The 23,223-nt window shown below is 29.1% G+C and overlaps 1 protein-coding gene across 5 annotated transcripts in view; it reads right to left on the minus strand.

Moving 5' to 3' along the window:
* Window positions 1–7,475: 7,475 nt before the first annotated feature.
* Window positions 7,476–23,223, minus strand: part of LOC136981826 (protein stoned-B) — a 96,477-nt gene continuing 80,729 nt past the window's right edge. For all 5 annotated transcript variants that reach the window (XM_067278205.1, XM_067278202.1, XM_067278201.1 and 2 more), the window contains exons 7-9: window positions 22,333–22,548; window positions 15,657–15,792; window positions 7,476–9,380 (exon numbers count right to left, since the gene is read on the minus strand). In XM_067278205.1, the coding sequence (XP_067134306.1) occupies window positions 9,034–9,380; window positions 15,657–15,792; window positions 22,333–22,548 (699 nt within the window). In that variant the 3' untranslated portion in view covers window positions 7,476–9,033. The remainder of the gene's footprint in view (window positions 9,381–15,656; window positions 15,793–22,332; window positions 22,549–23,223) is intronic.

The raw sequence follows: 23,223 nt of genomic DNA on the forward strand, positions 1-23,223 counted from the left end.
CTCTCTATTGGACCACTGTCACTACGATTTTTTCTTCCAGTAGGTCTAAATTATTTAAATTAATTAATTAAATTATAATTATTAAAGTTAATATGAGATGGAGCCTAACGTCTACCTCTAGTGCCAAATTGGTGTATAATTTATGTAATAGCCGTAAATAGCCCGATATGATTCTGCAGTTGTTGGTATTTAGATGTAAGTTATAACTTACAAGTTATTTTATTTGCAATCGATCTTTTTAACTCTAAAATTTTGTTTTTACTACGTATTTGTAGACTGAATAGTGCCCTAAGGATATACTTTAGTGAAGACATATGGTCTAGTTTCTGCCCAGTTGTGGAAAAGTTCAAATATATTATTGGGGGTTTTCTATTTGTGAAGTTTTGTGATATTTTAGTGCTATTGTTTTTGTCAATATTTTTTAAATTAACATAATTTCAAATGTTATCTTTTGCATATAATGGGAAATGCTCATTTTTTGCTTTATATATAAAATAAATTATACAGGGTGAGCCAGCAAAAACGAAACGGCAGAGTGTTCGTGTTCGTCCAAGCAAAGCACTCGAACAGGTCGATTTTACTCTCGAGGGGACATCTTTTGCAATAAAGTTTTTGCGATTCTGAATACAACAGACAACAAAAAATTTTAAAAACTCATTTATTTTGTATTAACTAAACAAACATTTATTTCGAAAAAACTGTTTGTTTAGTTAATATTCAGAATCGAAAAAACTTTATTGCATAAGATGTCCCCTCGACAGTAAAATCGACCTGTCCGAGCGCTTTGCTTGGACGAACACGAACACTCTGCCGTTTCGTTTTCGCTGGCCCACCCTGTATATTAGTTACTCGTCTTCTGGAAATAGATAAATAATTCTTTCATTAAATACGATAAGTTTCATTAAAACGTTTTGTAAATCATTTTAAAATATCGTAAAAAATATTAAAATATACGCGAATACGAATATAACATAATTAACTAAACAATAATATTAATGCCCGATACATTCTAACCTACACGCCATCAATGCCATAAGATATCGGGCTAGATAAAGGCTATATTATTATTTAATTACGAAATAATTTAATACTAGATATAGATGCTATTTTTTATTAACTTTAATAATTGTAGTTTAATTTTCAGCATTAATAAAAGTTACCAAAATGATTAATTTACTGTGTTTTTGTTATTTCTTACTCCTGTTTTTAGGTATTTAGTATTCGGCCGAATAGTGAAAAATAGGCCGAATAGGCCGAATACCGGGTAGTAACCGAATATTCGTTACATCACTAATAATGAACTAATATACTTTATTCACTTCATATCGAATGAGATTATATATTTTTGTAATAAACATATGATTACTAGTAGCAATAGATGTAACATTTGCTGATATTTTCAATTAAAATAAAAATTAAAAATTAAAAAATATATAAAATATCAGAACCGAAGGTCATAACTTGAATATTTATAATGCATTGACATATTATAGTAATATTATTGCATGAATATGCTAAAAATGAAATAAAAAATTATCAGAAAATGAAAAATTAAGAAAAAAAAGCGATAATTAAAATTTTTTAAGTGAACAAAACATCACCTGGACAAAAATACGTGAAACAGACAATAAACAAGACACTGCCATCAAGTGCTGACATCTGTTGTCGATAAATTTTTATAAAAATCGATTTTTAACAGGGTAACAATCAATCTGTACCCTGGCCTTTTTGCTTAACAATTAGGCTTATGATAGATCGGGACCCCAGTCTCCAAAGGGATAACCCTATTTACTAGTTATGTGAATAAACCATCAGTTAAAAAATTCTGCAAATATTTTCTAAGTCAGGAGTCCATATGTAATTAAAGAAGATTTGCCAAAAACCCTTTATTATATACAATGGGAAGGGGGTGAAAAGTAGCTCAAAAATAATTAATAGATGGTTCTTTAAATTATAAAATGTACAGGGTGGGAAAATCACTTAACATCTCTGCTACAGAATATAGAATGTACCAAAGTTAATTCACTCATGTTAGGAACACATTAGACCAGGGTTGTCCAACATTTTTTCCTAATGGACCAAATTAGAAATTTAGGTATATACAGTGGGCCACAAAGGTACTGTACTTTATAGAAATATGTGCATTTAAAAAGTTCAAAATATGAATATAATGAGATACTGCTTAATGTGGGGATATGTTCCAATAAGTTACAGCGCTAAACAAAACAGCATTAAATGAGGTCATCTTAATGCATAAATAATGGGGATAAGTGAAACAGAACAAAGAATAAGAAAGCTTATTAGTTTTTATTTTATTTTATTTCTTATTACATTAATTATAGACTTAATTATTGCTAATATCGATATTTATTCATAAAACATTCGTGAAAATCAAAAAAGTTCAAGTAAAGAAGTTATGTTTGTGATAAGGTTGTTCCTCATTTGACATCTTTTGTTTTTTGTGAAGAAGTCATCTAATGTTGTTTGCCTTTTCCTGTTTCATTCAGCAAGCAGTTGTCTATAGCAAGACATCACATCCATGACACTTCATCTTGCCTTTGAACTTCTATCAAAATCTAAATCATTTTGTATAAACTGATCCATAATTTCCGTTAAAACTTTCACCAGTTTTAACTTTCAATAATTCTTCAATATCCTGCACATTTATATTATCCAACCATTTCATTAGCTAGCTTGACAATTTCATTGACATTACCAATGGATTCTCTTGTGTCTACATCCTTGCTTAGCTTCGGCCTTTCAAATATTTCTCAGTCACGTCATTCCAGGAAAGACATAAAACTGATGGAGAAGATCCATTAGAGATTTTTGGAAAAACTACAATATCATGGATGCTGTAGACAACATCAATCAGTTGTAGGAATGTCTGCCGCAGATAATAAGCTTTAAAATTTGGTATTACGCCTTGATCCATTGGTTGGATTAACGAAGTTGTATTTGGCAGCAGGAAAATCACTTCTACTGAAATGCATGTTGTTAAGTCAGACAAATGAGTTGGATGGCTTGGAGCATTACCAATCAAAAGTAAAGCTTTCGGTTCTAGTTTTTTAAATTCACAGTAGAGTTTAATAGATAGGCAAAAATGTTTGGTAAACCAATTCTGGAAAATTTTCACAATGATCCAAGATCTTTTATTGGACACCCAAATTACTGGTAAAGATGATTTTGAAATTCCTTTCATTACTCTTGGGGTAGTGGTTTTAATTTAAAGTCTCCATTAGCATTACCACTCACTAGAAATGTTAAACAATCTTTTGTAGCTTTAAATCTTAGTGCTCAATTTTCTTCACGGATAAAAATGTGTGTTTTGGCATTCTCTTCCAGAGAAGACCAGTCTCATCAACATTGAAAACTAATTCAGGAGGAAAATTCCCTCATTCAATAATTGCTCTTAATGTCACTGGAAATGCAGCAGCTGCTTTTGTCACAAGTGGAGATCACTTGTGGTTTCTCCAGTAATTTGTTATGTAGATTGTTTCTATTTTTAAATCAATTGAACCACCCTCGACCAGCTATGAAATTTTCACTCATGTTGCCTTTTTCATTCTGAATATGGTTAAATATTGTTCTCGCTTTTTCCATTATAATTGCTTAATGGCATATTGCATTCAACTTTATCATCAATTCAGATGGAAAGTCGTTTTTCCATTTCCTCAAACACATTGCCTCTGGTACGGGTAATTCTTGTCGCAGAAGTTGTTGTGATTATAGTTTCCAATGATACGATTTTGTCTTTATTTTTTAAAATTGTCTGTATTGTTGAAATTGAAAAATTTAATGCAGTGCTGGTAACAGATTGCCATTCACTTGCATCTAATTGTCTGAATACCTGCATTTTAGTTTCCAGTGAAAGGCTTTTCCTTTTCAATCACCCATTGTAAAAACTAAAAAATTGTCATATTTATCACAATAAAATAAAGTATTATGTTTATATCTTTATACATACAATAACATTGATGACCAATCATAAATCAATTGTGACGCAGTAAACATACATTCATGCTGCGAGACTGCATGTGAGTATCAAAGCAACAGAGTCGTGCATGATTTCAGGGAATCGCAATACTGAAACAGCATTAAGTGGTGTCTTACTGTATCGATTTTTAATCACAAATTGACAGTAATAAATTCAATGTGATTTTTGACATTGCTTTACTTTTATATTTTCAATAACTGCACTTATGATACTAGTCGTAAATCTAAGAATGTTAGTTAAATGGGAATCACTCAACTTTCAGCAGTTTTGATGTTTTTAATGCACAAAAAGAATTGTTCACAACAGTGTATTACCCCACATGCATAACAGTTCTATAGATAAAACAGCTTTCTAACACCAATTACGTCATTATCAAAGGGTATTCAGTGAAACGAGAATAAGTTTTACAACAAACTTTAACAAAATAAATGAAAATATACATAAAAATATTTAGGGTTCAGTGAGCCATGGGTTGGACATCTTTGCATTAGACCAAAGGGAAACAGATTGATGTGTGTTATGTGCATGACTGCCATCTTGAATGCAACTTCAAAACTGTAAATGGGAAGGGGGTCATGCAATACATCATTTAGAGTCAGAATTTCACAAGGAATTGATTGCTTTAAGGTCTTATTGACTTACCTCAAACAGTTAGCAGTATGCACATTACATGATGTGCTGAATGTACAGTACATTCTTTGATACAGTACATTATATATTATGTAGCAGGGGTGTTAAGTGACTTTCTTTCCCACCCTTTAAACACACACATATACTGTATATGATTAAAATTAATACCTAGTAGAGGAATAAATGCCTTCTTTATTCCTTAAAAAGTCTGAATTAAAAAAAAACTTTTTATAACCAGTATTTCAGTATTTGCTTTTAAATGTAGCATGACTTCATATATTATTAAGTTCAATCGACATGTTACCAATATTTGCAGCCTAGCAACTAATTGTTTTGTAGTTGATTCTGAATTGAAGATTACTAAACAGGATGATAGCAAAAAATTAAATTACATAATACAGACTTTAGAAAAATGTAAGGTTTAAAATTGCATTGAAATATCTGATAAAGTTTGCTTCTCCTAAAATTTTAGTGTTTGTGTTCGCTTGTACCAAATGTACAATTAAATGTAAAAGTTGTGCATTCTGTGTTTTACAAATTTCTGAAAACAAAATCCAGAGAAGAAAATATATTAAAATAACTATTGTATATTTCAACTACCTCATTCCACTAGAATGAAAAGACACACTATCTAACAATGCATTTAATACCTGTAGATATTTATATAGAAAAATAAAAGTACTCAATTATAAGACTGTAAATGCTTTTATTATATCCTTTATTATATATTTCATATACTATATTATATTATAATAATTCTTATTATTTGTAAATTAAATTATGTAATAATTAAAATAATTACAAAATGATGACACTATTACTTTTAGTGTTAAATTTATTAATTAGCAGCATAAAAATATCCTGATAAAATTTGGCATTTTTTTTATTTGTTTGACCCTTATATATATAATTATAAATGTTTAAAAAACAGTTTTATTAAAAAAATTAATTAAATTTCTTATTTTCTCTTCTTATTTTTTGTATATTACATTTAATTTTGGAAGTTAATAGAAAGAGTACTTTATGTAATAAGGAGTCAAATAAATATAAAATTTATAAATTTTTATCTTCAAATTAGTTTTCCATTAAAATTTTTCTTTTCAATTCATTTACTATTTATTTGCCACTATAAAAAAAAATACCTTTGATAAATTTCCAATTTGTCCCTAAAAATTCATGTTTTTATGTAATATTGCACAGTGAGAGCATATTTTTCTACATTGTTCCTAGTTTACAACAAAAAATCAATCAGCATATGAATAGTTTTCACAAATAAATGGTGATTTTAGTATTGCAAATTCTGATATGAGATCACTTCTTAAAATATATCAGTTAGTGCAATGACTAGCACATTTTAATCTTGAGAAAATAATTCTTGATATACTTTGATTCAAAAATAATGTATTTATCAGTAATAACTTATAGATATTTATAAGATCACAAAAATGATTTGTTATCTGTAGATAGGATATGTAATTATAATAGAAAACTGAGATATTATATTTGAGAACATATATAATATATATATAAATTCAACAGTTCTTAAAATTGCTTCTTTATTCTGTTTATATATAGTAAAGTCTAATTAATTTCATTTTATAAAATCAGAAAATAGACTCCGAAAACTAATAATAATAATAATATGAAAAAATGGCAGTCATTATTCTCTGGCATTAAGCTTTCAATACAACTGCTGAAAAATTTTACTATGCAATTAATAAAATATTGATAATATTTGCAATTCGTAATCTATAAAATTGCCAAGTTTTAAAGTAATGCTGAGATATTTTAAAAATAAATATTACATAATATTAATTGTGAAATTATTTATTCAAAGGAAAGAAAAAAATAATATAAATACAGATATAAAATAAAGAATAATAACAAAATTAAACACTAAATATAAAAAAAATTTAATGAAAAATGTAAATATAAATAAATAACGACTAACCCGTTACAAAGCTATACATCCACAAGAGCCGAATTATCGGGCTAGAGTTGGCTATAATAAATAAATAATTAATAAGACAATTTGGCACTAGAGCTTGGCGTTAGGCGCCATCTCTTACTAAACTTAATAATTATAATTAAATTAAATAAATAATTTTAATAATTTGGAACTGGAGGAAAAGAAATCGGCCCGAAGCGGGTTTCAAACCCGCAACTTCTGCTATCCGTGCAGACACGTTACCAGTTACGCTACCCGGACCTTCAGTCCGATCGCCTCCTCCAGTATATATAAGCTAACATGACGACCATCGACGATCATTACAATGCCGGCTGGGGACACATCAAGTGTCCACGTCCTCCCAAGGCACTCAACTGGCCATCGCACCGGCCGCCTTGGGAGGACGTGGGCACTTGATGTGTCCCCAGCCGGCATTGTAATGATCGTCGATGGTCGTCATGTTAGCTTATATATACTGGAGGAGGCGATCGGACTGAAGGTCCGGGTAGCGTAACTGGTAACGTGTCTGCACGGATAGCAGAAGTTGCGGGTTCGAATCCCGCTTCGGGCCGATTTCTTTTCCTCCAGTTCCAAATTATTAAAATTATTTAATTATAATTATTAAGTTTAGTAAGAGATGGCGCCTAATGCCAAGCTCTAGTGCCAAATTGTCTTATTAATTATTTATTTATTATAGCCAACTCTAGCCCGATAATTCGGCTCTTGTGGATGTATAGAAAAATGTAAAGTTAAAAAATGTATCTAAATGTTTATGATGTAAATTTGTATAACAACAATCTTTAGAATATTTCAAAATGCAATAAATTTTCTCAATGTACATTTATACTAATAACATTTCAATTATTATAATAGATTGTGTTATGCTTATTAATACAGGGCAACACATAAATGGTCTTTTATTAATTAATGATGATAACCTGAAAATGATATAAATTTCATCAAAATGCATGCTATAAACAGTGTTATGGGTTCTTTGTAGCTGTCTTGATCGTGTTCAGCCATTTAAGCAAAACTTTGTGGTGTAATTTATTAAAATAAACAAAATTTAAATTATTTGATTGGAAGTCTTTTGTTTATTAGTGTCATGGCATACATGCCTTAACCACATTGTACACCATTTACAATTTCTTAATGACTATTTAAATCCTATGATCCATATAACATTTTCTTATAATCCCCCTATTGCTATAACAACAACATAAGTATTGCTGCCCCAAAAATAATTTTTCACAATTACTATATTTGCAATCTAATAGTTGAAGTATTGTACCAATAGACAGAAAATGGCATGTATATAAATTCATCTTGTTTGAATTATGCTACTAAACTTTTCATTGCTCATTTTGTTTTTGTCTTTGTCTTTGTCTTTGCATTCTGAAATAAAATGATTTATTTTCAATTATAAATTAAAAGAACATTTAAATTATTATTTGAGGCAGCATATACTTTTTGAACACAATAACAGTTGCAATATTAATATATATTGTGAGGTTGGAATGCCAAACAAACACGTACACAAGTAATAAAAATAAGGTAGCATGGCATGGGCACAATTGGATTATTGATGTGCCACATTGATAAAAACTTATTTTGATCAAAATTTATCAACTGTTGAAATTATAAGAATGTTTTTGACTCAATAATTAGGATAATAATAATAACTGTGCAATCAAATTAATTGAAAAATATTTTAAGTTATGCCATGCCACCCCAATATATCAGTAACTGGAATAGTAAGTACTATTCCACATTCATATTATGCAACATATTTGTGTATACAATTTTTACTAAAACATATGTTAAACTATCAAATCATCTCAATAAAATGTTATATTATAGTTTTAATATAGTGTGCATTTGCATTTTTAGTGATTAAAATTAAATACTTTTCTTTAAATACTTGATTTTTATATTTAAGTGCAGTCAAAAATAAATTTCTGTTGAATGGATATAAATAATATATACAATATACAAAACGTTTATCCAAAGAAATAAAAATATTTTATCACATGATATACATATCATGACTTAATGTGATTTGAAATAAATTTATATATATTTTGTATATGTAAATAATATCTACAACAATCAAAAAAGCAACAATAAATTGCACCATTTAGATGAAAATTCCAAAGCAATGTGCCAAGATATGAATGATGATCTTGGGAAGATTGATCGATTGCAATGTTCATTTTAATTTGCAGTAAATTCATTCTGAATTGTTGATGAATATAACTATTATTACAGATTTTAGAACACCTTTTTTTTTACTGGCAACATCCAGAAGGCTTCCAATCTCACTGCCATTTCCTGGAGAAAACAGAAATTTAACAATCAATATTGACAGGCACATAGAATATTTTTATCATTTTGATACAAATCCCAACACTCGGTTGTTTTGATGATTTCTTCAACCTATTTGAGTTGAATTGATAATTCAGTCACTGTCGTCGTCATCCTCGTGTTCGTTGGAAGGTGTTTCTGCAAGAGTTGGAGGAATGTTGGCGGTTGTTGTTGTTGTTGTTGTTGCTGCCGTTACATATTCACTCTCTGCCTTACTTTCCGTAAACTCTATTTCAACTTTATATTCATGTTTTGAAACATAACGAACATACTTCTCTGGTGGATTTGAATTAGTGACAGAGACAGATCTCACTGTAGTGTGAGATACAGTTGTTGCTGGCATTGTAAATTCTACATCCACATGCTGACTCAATGATTCAGGAATCTGATCAAATGAAGTCATATCTAATCGCAATAGGAATAAATGTGTTGTATAGGCACCTGTAAAGAGAAAGATGATAGAATTAAGTAAACTTTAATTTTGAAATATGAAAGTATTATTAGAATTATTAATCAATGCCCTGATTATCTTGGAAAAACTCCATTTGGCCACTGGTGGACCCTATTTTGATGATTGAAAAAAAAATTCCATGTGTCTAGAGATCAATTTCCCAAAGAAAGTCTTTGCGGAAGCACTGTCTTAGCCATGTTGCATCACCTTATTCCATTCATCCAATCATCAAAATAAATTAACTAAATGATTTTTATGCCTATACTGGATACTAGTAAATTAACAGAAAAATGTCAATAATTATCTGATATACATAAGCAATCAAAAAGTTCCCGGAATTGCCCTCCAGATGGTAAAGGTTCAACTGATTTGTTTTGATCTATGATTGACCATTATAGAGTTGGAACAAGAGGTTGATATTTCTCACAGATCTATTCATAAATTATCTATTCATGAATTCTGTCTGACAACTTGAAGTTGAGACAGGTCAATGTGAAATGCATTCTAAGGCATTTCACATTGACATAAATTTATTTGGAAAATCATGATCAGATGGAATGTCACATGCTGATTGCTGGAGATCTGTTTGAAAAAAGTATGTAGGACCCAATGTTTCTCATGAAGATAATCACTGGTGATGAGTCATTAGAGTGGCAAAGTGTCATCTCCCGACAAAAGAATTCATGCCTCATCAAGTCCAAGGAAAAAGTGATGCTCATTGCGTTTTTTGACATGGACAGTTTGATGCACCACGAGTTTGTACTGTATGGCAGAATGTTACAGGTCATTTCTATGTGCAAGTTTTGCATAGATTCTGAGATGCAGCTTGGAGAGAAGAAACAAGTGGTGGGAGGATAGTTTCTGCATAATGATATGTTGTCATTGCTAACAAAAGGCTTTTGTCATCGTCCAACCATCATACTAACCAGATCTTGCTCTGAGTGAGTTTTGGGTGTTCCTTATGCTGAAAATGGGTCTCAAGGAGAAGTGTTTTGCAACCATGGATGATCATCAAATTGAATGTGATGGCAAAACTCCTGAATATTCAAAAAGAAGCCTTTCAACAGTGCTTTTAACAATGACAGGATTGATAGGGTGAGTACGTGTGTGTATGCTGAAGGGTCCTACTTTAAAGGTGAATAGGTAAGCATTTCCATATATCCCACCAGTATATTGATATACAACAATTCCAGGAACTTTTTGACTGTACATGTATGTATTTATACAGGACAATCAAATGAAAAATTTACTTGTAAGAAGTAGACTTGGTGACATACATTTGACTGACATGTATGTATTTTTGATTTATTTATTTAGAATTTCAAATATTTCTCAAATTAGAAGTAAAACAAGTTCTCAAAATTTGTGTTTCTACATATTGTATGATACATATCAGAGTAGTAACAAGCATATTCCTTACAAGTATATTTTAATTTGATCATGTTATTTATATTATTTTTAAATAGTAAATACATTAAAAATTTTTAATATAATATTGTAGTTTACTTTTAAATTTCAAAATTAAATGTTTGCATTAGTTTTAGGTTTTTAGTTATTTAATTTACATAATTATTTTAGTCACAATTTACATATTCTGCAACTTTGAGGTAATTCTCTTTAATACTTGATACATTTTCTTAATATGTTCTTTGTTATTTGTCTTATTCCAGAAACTTTTATAACATGAAAATAACTGGCTCTACTAAATAAGCTAGTTATAATAGTAATATTAATAGCTCCATAAGACATTTCAGAAATCACAAAAATTTTTCAATGTCAAAAAGTAGTCTTGTTGTATGAAATAACTATTTAACAGCATTGGTTACTGATAATTTAAAAGATTTATTTTTAACTTTTAATTGCTGATATGACTGAGCTAGACATACCAACAAGTAAAAATCATAAAGAGAAATTATTCTATTGGAAAATTTATAAAACGTTCTTGATGATAGCTAACAGATAAATAGATGATAAATCACATATGTAAAAAAACTGTAAATACGATTTATGGATAGGACCATTGAGAGGAAAATTGGAAATTTTTTTGGAGGGAGAAAACTTGACCTATAGTGGTCCCTACCCTTATAAATTAATGTTATTTAAATTTATATAAATAAAATTTTTAAGACTGCTTTTCATTAATAAAGAAACATTCTGCATATATCATTTGTTAGCACAGACTGCTTTGCCAGTTTTTTTATCTCTGGGCACCATACAAAATCTTGATGCATTGTTGATGAATGTGAGAAATATATGTCAAAACTATAAAATTATTTATATGAATTCTTCCATTACATTTTTGGACACAAACATCTATTTTGAAAACATACAGCTAAAATTTTTATTTTCCTAAATCAGGGATGAGCAACATGCGGCCTGTTAAACATGTTTATGTGGCCCGCCAAGCATTTCTAAAATTGAATTTATTTTATCGACTTTCTCCCATCAATATATTGTTATAAAATTAATTATAATAAAATGGTAGTACATACTAAACCGAAACAATTTTTTGTGATGAGTTACTCACTTGTCGGCGACTTGTTCAAACATGCAATACGAACGTGACGCGTCTGTGTTTGTGTGACAGAAGCAAACACAAACAATCAGTCAGACTGGTAAGCTGTTAACTAGCAGTTTTAGCAATTCTTGTGTTTCTTCAAAGGCGAGTGCAATATTATTGTCAATAAGGTAATATTAGAGTTTTTTTTATTCAAAATTAAGTTTTCCTACAAATTTTTTTAACTTTCAAATTTTTAATCCATAATAGCATGTCGGAAAAGCAAACAAAAAAATGGAAGGTTGCGGATGAGCACAGGCATTTCCAAGAAAAGTGGAAATTTGATTATTTTTTCACTTTCATCAAAGATAAAGCTGTATGCTTAATATGCTCAGAGACTTGTGTCGACATTAAAAGAATATAACATAAAAAGGCATTACGATACAAAACATGAACAACAATATAAAAACTTAACAGGACAACTCTGGATAGATAAGTTTAATCAAATGGAGAAAAACTTGGGAAACCAATAGGCTATTTTTAAAAATCAAGCTATTTTATCAAATACGGCAGTAAAGGCTAGATTTGTTGTCAGTCAAATACTGGCAAAAAAATGAAATCCTTTGCGGATGGAGAGATGATAAAAGAATGTCTGACTGCTGTTGCAGAAATAGCATATCCTGATAAAATAAATATTATTTCAAACATTAGTTTATCAAGATTCACCATTGCAAGGAGAATTGAAGACTTGTCCGAGAACATAGCAACAACGCTTCGTGAATGCATTGAAAAATTTGAATACTGTTCTTTGGCACTTGATGAGAGTTGCGATATTAGCGATACAGCACAACTGGCTATATTTTTACGTGGTATTGACACCAAATTTAATATTACCGAAGAATTGTGTTCACTGATTCCAATGCAAGGGACTACAACCGGCAAAGACCTGAACGATGAACTGTGTTGGAAAATTTTTCAATTTCATTACAAAAGATTATTGGTATATCAACAGATGGAGCACGAGCAATGTCAAGCATGGCGGTAGGAGTATAGGGAAGGCTATTTCAAGACATTAAGAAGGTCACAGGAAGGGAAATATTTGTTAACCACTGCATAATTCACCAGGAAAATTCGTGTGCGAAAAGATTGAGTTTGCCAAATGTCACAGTACCAATAATTAAACTAATCAATTTTATAAAGTATTTTCAACCATGAAATTAATCAAAAATGACCACCAATCAAGACTGAGTGATGCATGATTAGAAAGCTGCGTACGTGTAGTTACCTCATCAATTCCGGATGATATTGATCAGCTTGTATCGAAAAAACAGTGCCAAATTTCTCATTAAAAATTTCAAGTAAATTCATTTTTCTGTTCTTTACTTGTTTGTTTTTATTTTGCATTAAAATTTGTATATAAAATCTTTACTTTTTTTAAATTTTATATTTTTTTTATTCTAATGTTTATTATAAATAAAGTTTTGTAAATTATTAATAAGTGTTACTTTATGTGTGGCCCGCCAAAAAATTTTAAAATTTAAATTGGCCCGTTGATTAAAAAGGTTGCTCACCCCTGCCCTAAATCATCCAGATTTCTATTATGGTACTTTCTTCAAAGCAAAAGGAACTACATAAGCTACTTTAAAAATAGAAGTAATATTTATTTTTAGGGGATGAATTTCTGAATTACATATGCACTTAAATCATTTGTGAAGATTTTAGTCAACTAAAGATTTAAAAGATTCAGTAATCTCAAAGTTGATACAAAAATCTGTTTTCTTTCTAACAGTTCAAATTAAGTAGAACAATTACAATAAAAGTAATAGATGCTTTTGTTCTTTTATAGACCTTAATAATTCCATTTTACTTTGAATCCAAGCTCTTACTTTTACAGGTACTCCTCACTTTACGACCGAGTTCCGTTCCGACGACTACATCGTTAAGTGAATTGGTTGATAAGCGAGGAGCTTGCACCAGGAATATAGGATCGTTGTAAAATTATACAAATTATGCAATAAACTTCAAATTTATTCATAAAAAGACATGCATATGTACATATCATTTGTCAGAATGAAACTGACTGAAAAAGTGTATAGCAAGCCTATTACAGTATGCTTAGTGCACATGTCACCATTTGCCACTGACCAACACTCAAGCTGAGAAAGGGGATTCCCTGAATTGCAGGTCGAAACTCGATTGGTCGTAAGTGTGAGTGGTCGTTAAGCAGATAGGTCGTAAAGTGAGGAGTACCTGTATTTAATCTATCTGTGGAACATTCTCTATGAAATGTGTTTTCATTTAATTTTGAATAACAGGATCTAATATCAATTTCAATAATAATTACATTTTTATTCAATGAAAATGTAATTATTATTGAAAAAGATTCATAGAATTGTTCACTTTGTCAAATGAATTTTTTAACATCAGTACTAAATACTGAATTCAAAGCAACCAACTTCATTCTCTAACAATGTGTGGTACTGTACAAGTGATTGATGACATATTGATGGGTACAGTTATTTTATAAGATTGTATGACAGGACAAAATTAACTCATATTTCTGAAAAATTAATTAATAGAACAACTAGGGGATGATCCTTTACTGTACATAGCAATCCATGTACAGTACCTACTTTCAGCATAATAGAGCTTTTTCTTCATTTTATCCATCTTGTGATGCAACATTTCAAGGACACTTTTGGTAAAACCAGTAACTAAGCCTCAAGGTCTCTAGACCTAACCCTGTTAGATTTTTGTTTATGGCATTAGATGAAGAGTAAAGTATATAGAAGAAAAATAGACTTCTTCAAGAATATGTGATGATTTCTTCCTGTGCAACTTATACTTTCCATCTGTCTACCCACCTAATGTGAGCAGGCCCATATATTATAATGCACAGAGTATTTTCTCTGTCCATTTTGCCTGCCCCATCCATTTGTCCACCCAAGTGTGTGCTTACCCTTATATTTACCATATATTTCTGCAGATAAGGCGATAGTTGAATCATAAAAAAGGCCCCCAAAATCCGGGGTCGTGTTATAGGATAGATACAAAAAAATTAGGTTAAAATTTATATAAATTAAAACCATTATAAAAAAAACGGACAAACCGTAATTATTTACTAGTAGAGAGTAGGGCATGTCCACTAAATAGAATAGCCCATACAACATTTTTGTGAATAGCCAAGGTCATTACCTGAATGCCTGAATCAGTGCAAATGTTTGCAACAATAGCAAGGCAGAAAATAAAATTTGTTCATTCGAAAAATTACGAATAGGACATAATTCTGTATACGCTATACAGTATTATTATCCAGATGATAATCGCTGATCTAAACTAAATTCATAGGCCATTGATAGTTTGGAGGTTGTCTTATAGGACAGATATATGCTAAAATTATAAAACTTTGATGAAAATTTATACCTCGTGTTATCTGTGAAAATATACGGTAATATCTAATTACCTTATATTAATGCCATTTTTTTAAATTAACATTATTGAATTCTATGATTTTGCTACAATTATTTCTATCATAAATATTCTAATATTCATTGAGATAAAAACATTTATTAATTATTATACAGCAATTTATTAATAACTCTCTTGATATCTGATTGGTATTTGAGTAAATGTAGTGTAATTTTCTCCGAAAGAATTAATGAAAATAGGAGTCATGTTTGATAAGGTTTCACCCAACAGATGGGTACAAATTACTTCCATTAATAGATAGTAGGTTTAAATTACTAATATTAATGAAGATGAAACATACCTTGGCCCTCTTTTGGAAGTCGAGGGATTCTCCATACTACAGCTTTTAATGCATGTTCATATTTAGCATTTCCTGTTGATACTTCTATCAGACTAGGATCTAAACTTTGTGCTGTACCCATTATCCTCTCAAGACCCTAATTTTTATTTGAAAAAATGCACATTAAGTTTTATTAATTATAAAATTGATAGTACCAATAATTTAATTATAAAAACAAGACTATTCGATATTGAAGTTTATTTATGAGATATGTTAGATAAAAAAAATGAGAATATGTTATTTCCATTGCAAAACTTTGCATTTTCAATTGAAACATCGGGCTTGACTTTCTATTTTTAATTTCTAAATTGATTCTTAAAATTATAATCTTATTTCTTAAATTCAGTCTTGTTATTTGAAAGAATTTAATTAAAATTTTTCAAATAAATTTTTAACCTTTTGATATCTATATACAAGATTTCCTTACAAACAAGTGTCACAAAATTTTTTCAAAAGTATATTGCAAGAAAATTCTGAATACATTGAAATACATATTTTGCATATGCATTTGCATATATAAAATAAACTTTAATGCCTGTTAGTATTCTTTACAATTCAAATTATAATATAACAATGATATCTTTTAATCATATGATTTCTGAAGTCACCTTGAAAAAGTTTTTAGTTTTATTCATTACTTTTCATGATAATTTTTAAATAAGTTCTATGAAAATTGTTAAAAATTATTTAAATTTACAATCAGATTTTTGCATGTTAAAATAATGTACACTCAAACCTGTTTTTGTGCGGTCTTTTTTTGTGCGATTTTTTATACGTGCAATGTGTTTTGTGCAATTATTTTTGTGCAGTATACCAATTTGATTGAAATTCATATACCGCACACAAAAAATCACACAAAACAAACCGCACAAATAAAAAATTGCACAAAAATCGACCGCACAAAAACAGGTTCGAGTGTATATTAAATTAATACTTACAGTATTTTAACAAAAATCAAGAACAGTAATTAAACTTTATTTTTTTTAATAAAACAATAATTTATAACTTAAAAATGAAATAAAAATAACTCTCCAATCAGATGACATAAAAATGAGCATTACGCAGAATATTTTAAATAAAGTATTCACAATATTCAAAAGTGTATTTATCAATTATACAGAAATACAAGTAAAATACAAAATTTAACATTACGTAAGATTAAAATTATGAAAAATAAATTATTCTATTAAAGTACTAAGTCATCTTTATAATAATTATTTATTGAAAATATAAAATATTTAATAATTAATATAATAACCTAGAAAAATATTAAAAATGTAAATATAAATATTAAAAATTCAGCAATGAGTTGCATAACTTTCCTGGCAAAAGAAATTTTAAATTGTGGTGATGCCATCTGTTATGACATCTTATTTAAAAACATTTTTTGCCATTTTATAATAATAAATAATTTAAAAGCTTAATTTTGAAGCTAGAGATGAATTTTATTAAAAAAAAAATTATATTGCAAATGCTATAGTCTATCTATGGAAAGAATCAACTTTGTATTAACCAATGAGCATCAGCCATTGATCACTTAGTTGTGGCAAGTTACTTCTAGTTTCTTCCTCACCTGTTAAACACATCACCGCCATTATAAACTGTGGTGGAAGTCCCCCTAATACACAGACTACCTTACAAAATTTCAGAAATTTTGGACATAAGACATAGGAGTTATTAAACTTTAAAGTAAGTTAACAAAATTACACACACACACAGAAAAACCCCCCACATTTTTTTGCATTTCTTGATGTTTCAAGGTGTCCTAAATCCAAAAATGTAAAAATCTTAGAGGGTCATTTTTTGTCTGATTGCTTACTTTCCCTCTATTATAACAGCTGGAATAGTAAAAATATTCAAAGATGAAAAACAAATTTGATTTTATTAACTATTGGGTTGTTTGGAAAGTAATTTCGTTTTTTTATTACCAGAGGAATTAGATGTATTTTTACCAGTCAATTTTATTTTAAACCACATTTTCATTATATACCTCAACAGCTGACATTTTAAGGCTTATTTGTAAAAAATTTTGTTTGATTCTGTACAATTGTTTTTTTGCGGTGTCCCATCAAATTTGGAAAATCGAAAGAATCATTTTCGGCCTATTTTGCTTTTTTATAACTAAAAAACCAAAATGCTGTTCAAACAAGAAAAAAATTGTGGTACATGTTCAGAGAAGATGTGTTGAGAGAAAGACAGTGCCAAAACTGGTTTACAAAATTGCATTCTGGCAATTTTAATATCAAAGATACGCCACATTCTGGATGGCCATTTGAAGCCAGTGAAAACAAAATAAAGGTACCGATTGAAGCAATCTGCCGTATAACAACATGTGAAATCACTAAGAGATTAAATCTGTTAAATTGAACTGTTTATTATTACTTAAAACAAATTGGTTTCGTTTCAAAGCTCAATATATGGGTTCCACATGTTATTAAAGAGAGATGCTCTCTATGGTGGGATTTTAAAGAAATTTGTTTTTGAGCTTTTACCAGACAATTTAACAACTGATTTGAAAGTGTACTGCCATCAAGTAAACAAATTGAGTAATATCATCAAACAGAAAAGGCCAGAATTGATCAACAAACAAAGTATAGTGTTTTACCATGATAATGCCAAATTTCACACAAGTTTGGTAACTCGTCAGAAACTGTTATAGCTTAGATGGGATGTGTTATCACACCAACCATATTTGCCAGATTGGGCACACAGATTATTACTTGTTCCGGTCTATACAAATTTTTTTTTAACTAAGACATTTACTTGAAATGACAATGTCAAAAATCACTTGGATCAGTTTTTTGTAAACAACGATCAAAACTTTTGTGGATGTGAAATCATGCTACTACCAGAAACAATGACAACAGGCATTTGACCAAAATGGTCAATATATAATTTAATAAAATATTTATTATAAGAATATTGCGTTTATTTTTCTATGGAAAAAATGAAATTACTTTCCAAACAACCCAATATAAATTCCTGTTTTCTACATGTTAAATGGATCATGGAACACTGTCAATGTGTTTTTTATTCCTCTTATTAAAGTATTTTAATAGTTTCTAATACTAGAATTCAATAATATAAAATCAGATTTTAGAATGCAAACTAGTAAGAAGTAAATCATAAATTAATTAAATACTGTATATATTTTAAGATCATATCTTACTTTACATTTGAATTATCAATAGAGTAAAGCTTTACTAACAAATGGTTTGTTTGTATATTATACATATGCCTGAAAACACTAATATGAACATTAGTTGAAGCATGCAAAACAAAATCCCTTATTATATTTTTAATCATTTCTCAAATAGATTTTCAATAGTCTACAGTGAAGTACAAATGACTACTCATTACTTTTTTTAATTGCTACTCACAAGGATTCAAAATATGCCTTTCCATAAATATTCTTTATTCTTTACTCTCAGAATCCCAATATAGAAAAACAAGAAAAATGAAACAATGAATATTGTTTATTGTTGCATGTGCTCTGTGAACAGCAATTGTACTTAGTTATATTCTTTAGTGGGTTAAATTTAAGGTAAGGTAAATATAAGGCCATAAAAAAATTTAACATTTTAGTAAAATTTTATTTTTAGCAATATTTTAATATTTGAATTAATTGTGAATAATATGTAGTCTTTCAAATCAAATGCCTGTAGTTTATAGAAATCATTTTGCCAAATATATTCCAATTTTTATTAAACTATTATGGAATTTTGGCAAAATTAACATTATGAATTAGGAAATCTGTATTAGAAATATGTAATTGAGATTATTTAACAATAACTGTAAAGTCAGTAAAGTAGCCTAAGAAATTTTTTTGACTGAAACTGTAATTATAATATTTAAAAGTATTAATAACAGTATAGCAAGCTAAATATTATAATAGTGAGCTATTAGGATATAATATAGAAAAATTACACTGAAAGTTATAGTGATATATATATACTTTTAAGTTTCATGTTGTTTGTGTGTTTTGTGCATCTGAATATATTTTCTATATGAAAATGCCATATGGATTGTTTGCTAGTCAATTGCAAATGCCAACAGATTTTTATTAATTTACTAGAGAAATTCCTCATCAAGCATGACAGACTACTTTCTGTGAGAAAGTAGAAAATTAATAATAGAATGTTACATAGTCAATAAGGAAAGTTTTAAATAAAATTTCTTGTATGAGCAACATGATTGCAATGACTGTAACATTAGTACTGTTACTGAGATTAGTTAAAAAAAAAGATAGTAATCCAGAATTGTTATGTAATAATCTGATGTACTAATATTCTGCAAATAGGAATTTATTTGGATACATATTGCACTAAGACCCTAGGTTTTTATCTGTTACCAGGTTCACAAATTAATGCAAAGATAAACTATATAGTGCTGAACAAACATTGCTTTGTTAGAGCTAACACATGTGACTTATGTATTTTCTTTTCCACAGATGAAAGGACAGCACACTTATAAACAAGTTTCTCATACTTAGATCATGTATTGTATACATACAATTCATGAAAGCTACACATATCTGGAGAACAAATATTATATGCACACGAATTATTGTGAATGTGGATTTTGTACAATAATATGTTCATTAATGTAATCCCAGATTTTTCAGAAATTGTAACAGCTTTAGTGAGGATGAGATAGGGGTAACTAGGGGTCTCTCATAAGTTCTGAACATTTTTAATGTTCTGTATGTTAATATGTATTGAGAAACGAGTCTAATACTTTAGTACTATCTATTGATGTATTCATTAATGAATAGCATGTAACATGTACTGATATGTATATCTGTTAATTAATATATATTTGCTTGAAATTTTTGAGTATGTATAATTTGTAACTTCATTTTGATTTGATGCTTATTAAAATCGTTATTGATTTTATACCAAATAGATGATTAAAACTGAATTTCAAATAAAAAAATTGGAAGAAAGTTTAAAACTTAGAAACCCTAGTTAGATGCATATTTGTGTCATCACATTCTAAGTCAGTGTATTTCAAACTTTAGTGAATAACAGAAAACTTATATACTGTTATATTTGCTTAAAATATGAAAGCAAAGGTTGTCTGAAGAAATTTTGTTAATCACTCAAAACAGACTATGCCATATTTTCATGATAAAAGTTAGATATAATATGCAAATCTGCATATTGCAGAACTTCCAAAAGTATTTTTCAGTCAATATTTTGCAAAATATAGATTTTTAAATAATATTTAAAATCAACAGATTTAAATAAAAAAAAAAGTCTTCAAAGAAGTTTTGTTATCCTAAAATTAACCAAGAAAATATCTAGAAAATTACATTATTCTTCGACTCTATTCGCTTGTGCCAACAATAGATCTGACACCTAGCGGTATTAGTGCAAACTACATAATGGCGGCTGCTATGGGTATAAAGTAGTTTGTTAGAATAGAAAGTGTTCACTCTTGCTAATATTGTGTTGTGTCCTTTGTCAAAACTGTATGTATGTTACCGCAGATGTACCTACTTGGCACATGGATAAGACTCAAGCAGATATGGAAATGATTAGAGTTATAGCGTGATGACTCTTTGCGTAATGCCAGCAGAGAAAGTGGGTATGACTAGAAGAAACCTGGCGTACCGCCAGGTTTCTTCTAGTCATACCCACATAATCTTTTTTGATTCCTAATCGTTGATTTTCAAATGGAATTTTATATACCCCAGCTTTACCTTCATTTTTTACGCTGTCTTTGTCATTCCGTAGCAAGCTACAGATATTAGGTGCTCTTTTATAGATCATTCTCGATTTTTACAAGAAAAAGAGCATTTGATAAACGTTGACAAACGACACAACAGCACAATATTATCAATTATAGCACAGACTGAAGGAACGATTGTAAAATGGGAAGAGGCTAAACGGTGCACTCTCTATCCATTGCGTTGGAGATGGAAAAGGTGGAAATTTATAAAAGTAAAATGAAAAACCATTGCCTAAATGCTATGGATGCTAATGCGCTTCCAACAGCGTGGAAATATATAATAGAAAAAAGAATTACACTTAAAAGCCCTTAAACCATTTCTTTCTACTTAGCTTTGTTTTCTATGTTTTATTTGTTTATTTATTTATTTAATATACACACTTCTTTCATTTTAAAGTTAAATTATTTTATTGAATTTTAAATATGTAAAATATTCGAAAACAGTACGTTCCATTTTGGAACATTTATAATATTAAACCTGACGATGGCCTATATTAGTGTGAAAACATTTGTATAAAAGAATTTTAAGCTAAGCAAAATTAGCTGTGGGAAACTGAAGTGAATTGTTTGCTGAGAAAGAGCTGGATAGATGTGAAGTTATCAGTTTTAGTATTTCCTCTCCTTCTGTAAGACATCTTTTTCAATCAGCCACATATTCTAAAATGTCACAAAGTGTAATCATAGTGACTTAAACAACTACGAAATCAACTAGGATTAATGTCGGATACAAATGCGAATAAAACGTTTTGACTACAGAGAGAAAAGTTATTAAAAAGACAACACACAGGTAACTCTCGTACATTGTCAAGCATGCTATACCCTTTGTGGCAGCCATTTTGGTCGACTCATACACCACCTATATTTACTGGCACAAGTGAATTAATATCATTTAAAATTATATTACCTTTATTTTTCCTGGCTTTCTAGCAGCAGCTTTTAGTGATCCGTAACGAAAATGTTTCTCTACTCTAAATAAATATATCCAGCATTCGGGAATGGGAAACCTAATTTGAATATCTTCACAAGGAATCTGTCCATGTTTTCTACCATGATAACCAGGAACAAGTACATCTGTACGTAATTCAATTCTTGCTTTTGTCACTAACATGACTGCTTTTACCTAAAATGAAAATTTTATATAAATTTAAATACTTAAATAGTGTGTTATATTTGTCATGAGTTTTAATTAAATATATATTAAAATGATTTCTTCTTTTTATCAATATATAAATAAATAAGTAGAAACTTATGAGGATTAAATTCTCATAATTCTGCTTATTGTTTTGTGTGTAAAACTGCAGTGATTCAAATTTAATAAAAATTTTTCTCATTGTAAAAAATAAATAAATTAGCTTCTTTTAACTAATGAAAAGCAAACTTTTTTAGTTCTGTATTTAATTACACATTTGTTTATGAAGTAAATTGTAAAAAATTATTAAGTTGCAATGAACTCAAACCCAGACAAATTTTCAAGTTTTAAAAACATAAGAATCATTTTAATCTTAATGCAGAGAGAATCCAAAAATGTTTGAATTATCAAAAATTCAAATTATCTGTTTTTGAGGATTAAACTAAAATAACACTAGAAACATACAGAAAATTAGTTTTATTAGTATTTTCTATTTTGGGATTTATCTATGGAATTGTTACTTACAAAGCAACATTTTCTATAAATCAGTTGACTATATGCTATTTCCTCTTTTTGAGTTTTATATTCTAGATATATGTTAAAATTAGAAAATTCTTGAAAATTCTGTAATCTTGTGTCTGCAGGTGTGTAGGAGTGCTACTGCCA

This window comes from Centruroides vittatus, unplaced genomic scaffold (assembly GCF_030686945.1).
Source record: "Centruroides vittatus isolate TY-2023 unplaced genomic scaffold, ASM3068694v2 contig_796, whole genome shotgun sequence".
In the NCBI taxonomy this organism is placed as follows: domain Eukaryota; kingdom Metazoa; phylum Arthropoda; class Arachnida; order Scorpiones; family Buthidae; genus Centruroides; species Centruroides vittatus.